Genomic DNA, 3,631 nt, shown 5'->3' on the forward strand with positions numbered 1-3,631 from the left:
CTCTCTCTTTCTCTTCTCCCCCTCTCTCTCTCTCTGGAGAAAAAAATAAATAAAGGGGGAGAGTAGAAGAAAGAAAGTGCATAGGGAACGAAGAGACGGAGAGAGAGAGAATTAGAGAAAGAAAGATTATGAAACAAAGAAGATAGGAGATGGAGAGAGATGGAGATTTGAAGAAAGAAAGGTGGATAGGATATGGAGGGAAAGAAAGAGAGAGAGAAGAAAGAGAAAGAGAGAGAGAAAGAGAAAAGAGAGAGAGAGAGAGAGAGAGGGGGGGGGCAGAGAGAGAGAAAAAAAGAAAGGGGAGGGAGGGAGAGAGTTAGAGGGGAGAAAGATGGTTAGGAGAAAGAGGGAATGGAGAGAGAAAGGAGAAAGAAAAGGCTGAAGAAAGATGTGAATGGGGGGGGGGTCGCGCGAAATTGGAAAAGAGATTAAGATAGAGAGAGGGAGAAAGAGGGAGAAAGAGGGAGGAAGAGAAGAGCAACCGAGACAGACAATTGAGGGAGGAAGGAGGGGAGAATGCGCCCTCATTGCCTTCCCTCCTCCCCCCCCCATCCTCACCGCCTTCCTTCTCTCCCTTTCTTTCCCCCTTTCATCTCCCTCCCTACCTCCCTCTCCTCTTCTCCGCCTTCCTCCTCCTATCTATTTCTCCTTCCCTCCTTTTCCTCTCCCCCCCTTCCATTCTCCACCCCTCCCCCTCTCCCTTCCCCATTCTCCCCTCCCTCTCCCTTCCCCATTCTCCCCTCCCTCCCCCCACCTCTCTTCCTCTTCCCCTCCCCCCTTTACCCTACTCCCTCCCCATCTCCCCACCCCCTCTACTTCCCCTCATCCTCCCTCCACCCCTCCCCCCCTCCCCCCGTTACCCTACTTCCTCCCCATCTCCCCTCCCCACCCCCTCTACTTCCCCTCATTCCCCCTCCCACCTCCGACCCCCTCCCCTCACCCCCCTCCGCCCTCTCCATGTTCTCTATCAGCAAGACCAGGCGCGGTGCCGTGTGGTCCGCGCCTCTCACGCCCACTCTGGATTAAGCGCTTACCGATGGATTACCGGCCGCCCATTCACGCTTGATGATGTGTCCTCCCCCTCCTCCCTCCCTCCCTCCCTCCCCTCCCCTGCTGGACCCCTGGCGGACCCCTGGCGGACCCCTGGCGGACCCCTGGCGGACCCCACCCCCCTGGTCCCGTGGCGTGTACCGTGCTCTGGAACCCGTCATGCCGTGCTTTTCCTTGTTGCGCTGTTGTTGTTGTTGATTTGTTATTGTTATTATTATTATTATTATTGTTGTTGTTTTTGTTGTTGTTACTATTTTATTATTATTATTATTATTATTATTATTATTATTATTACCATTATATTTACTAGTACTATTACTGTTATCATTATTATTATTATTATTATTATTATTATTATTATTGCCTTTGCTATTGTTATTACTGTTATTGTTGTCGTTGTTGTTATTGTTCACGATTAATATTCTTATTTATTATCATTATAATTTTTTATTACTACAATTATTGTTGTTATTCGTATTATTGTTATTGTCATTATCTTTATGATGATTATTATTGTTGTTGTTTTTGTTGTCATTGTAATTATTATTATTATTATTATTATTATTATTATTATTATTATTATTATTATTACTGTTATTATTGTCATGCGTTTTTTATAATATTTTATTTTCATTTTAGTTATTTTTTATTTTATTTTACATAGGTATTGGAAGTAACGTAAGCAGAAAAATGCAGACATAATTAACTTAATTTGTGTTATAAATGAAATGGAGAAATTTACGGATTTGAAACATATATATTCCAAATTGACTTATGTATACAGACAATTGTGTTATATTTAGCCAAGGCATTCAGAACTAGGCAATATCCATGGATTAATTCCAAATTTTATATTCAAATGATTATATATTCAAGAAAGTTATTGCTATTCGTATGTCGCTCTTTGTTGCTATTATTGCTACTGGTGTAACTATTATTTCAGTTTCGAAAGTTTCCCAGTAGTTCTCATACTTTTCAGACATTTGTTCTGCTACCAATATTATTATTACTACTACCTCCATCACTTCTATTATTGTTACTACTACTAATAATAATGATCTTGATACTACTACTATTACTATTACTATTACTACTACTACTATTACTGTTACTATTACTACTACTGCTACTATTACTACTACTACTATTATGCTACTATTGCTACTACTACTACTAGCAGTAGTAGTACTAGTACTAGTATTACCACCACTATCACCACCAACGCCACTGGCACTATTACTGTGGCCTCTCCACAATAGTGTAATTTCGCGTGCCAGTGCCGTAGAGTTTAGCCTTTGCTTTTGGGAAACGTACAAAAATACAATTATTATTGTTGTGGTTGTTGTTGTTATTTTTATTGTTATCGTTATTGTTATTGTTATTATTATTATTATCATTATTATTATTATTATTATTATTATTATTATTATTATTATTATTATTATTTGATTTGTTTTTTGGTGTTATTTTTTTCCGATTGATGTACAACTGTAGTTATTATAAGTTGTATTCGTTATTTTTTGGTGTGAATACGTATTTTTTGTGAGGCTGTTGAAATTTATCTGATTTTTTTCGAAAGACTTATAGATTTTTTTTTCTTTAGGAATTGTTTGTGTATGTATGTATATATATATATATATATATATATATATATATATATATATATATATATATATTCATGTTTATTTATATTTATGCGTGTGCACACACACACACACACACACACACACACACACACACACACACACACACACACACACACACACACACACACACACACACACACACACACACACACACACACACAACATATATATATATATATTATATATGTTATATATATATTATGTATATTATATATATTTATATTATGTATATTATATATGTATTATATATATTTTATATACTATGTCTATTTAATATATATATATATATATATATATATATATATATATATATATATATATATATATATATATATATAAACTTCTGCCACTACTGCTATTACTATTACTACTACCACTACTACTACTACTACAACTCCAACTCCCCCCCCCTCCCCCAGGGGTGATGTTGCACGAGGAGACCTCATGGGCGAGCATCAACAGCGTCTTCAAGTTCTTCCGAAGGCGGCACGAGCAGGTCCTCCTCGGGGCAAGAGAGGGGCAACCCCCACGCGAGAGCTGCAGCAGTCGCGACTTCCCTGACGACTCTGGCGACGACTCTCCTGACGTGGCTGATTCGGACGGTCCTGCTTCGACAGACGATGAGCGCGGGGCGGGGCCGGCGAGGGGAAGGGGAGACGGGAGGAGGGACGGCGAAGGAAGGGGAAGAGGGGAAGGAAGTGGAAGGGGGGTGACTGGGAAAGGAAGAAAATTTGGGGAGGAGGAGGAGGAGGAGGAGGAGGAGGAGAGGAGGAGGAGGAGGAGGAGGAGGAGGAGGAGGAGGAGGAGGAGGAGGAGGAGGAGGAGAAAGGGGAAGAGAAAGAGGAATGAAGATGGGGCAGAAGAAGGGTGTATATGTGAAGGAAGGGGATGAGGAGGAGGAGGAAGAGGTTGAGAAGGAAGCTCAAATGGAGGTC

General features: G+C 40.4%; 1 protein-coding gene across 1 annotated transcript in view; it reads left to right on the top strand.

Moving 5' to 3' along the window:
• Positions 1 to 3,417, top strand: part of LOC119568370 (cotranscriptional regulator FAM172A-like) — a gene marked incomplete at its 3' end in the record, with an annotated part of 89,487 nt that extends 86,070 nt beyond the window's left edge. Inside the window, exon 9 of the mRNA XM_037916833.1 lies at positions 3,116 to 3,417. Coding sequence (XP_037772761.1) covers positions 3,116 to 3,417 — 302 coding nt within the window. The remainder of the gene's footprint in view (positions 1 to 3,115) is intronic.
• Between the last annotated feature and the right edge of the window lie 214 nt (positions 3,418 to 3,631).

The sequence above is a fragment of the Penaeus monodon genome, chromosome 43 (genome assembly GCF_015228065.2).
Source record: "Penaeus monodon isolate SGIC_2016 chromosome 43, NSTDA_Pmon_1, whole genome shotgun sequence".
NCBI classification, from domain to species: Eukaryota; Metazoa; Arthropoda; class Malacostraca; order Decapoda; family Penaeidae; genus Penaeus; species Penaeus monodon.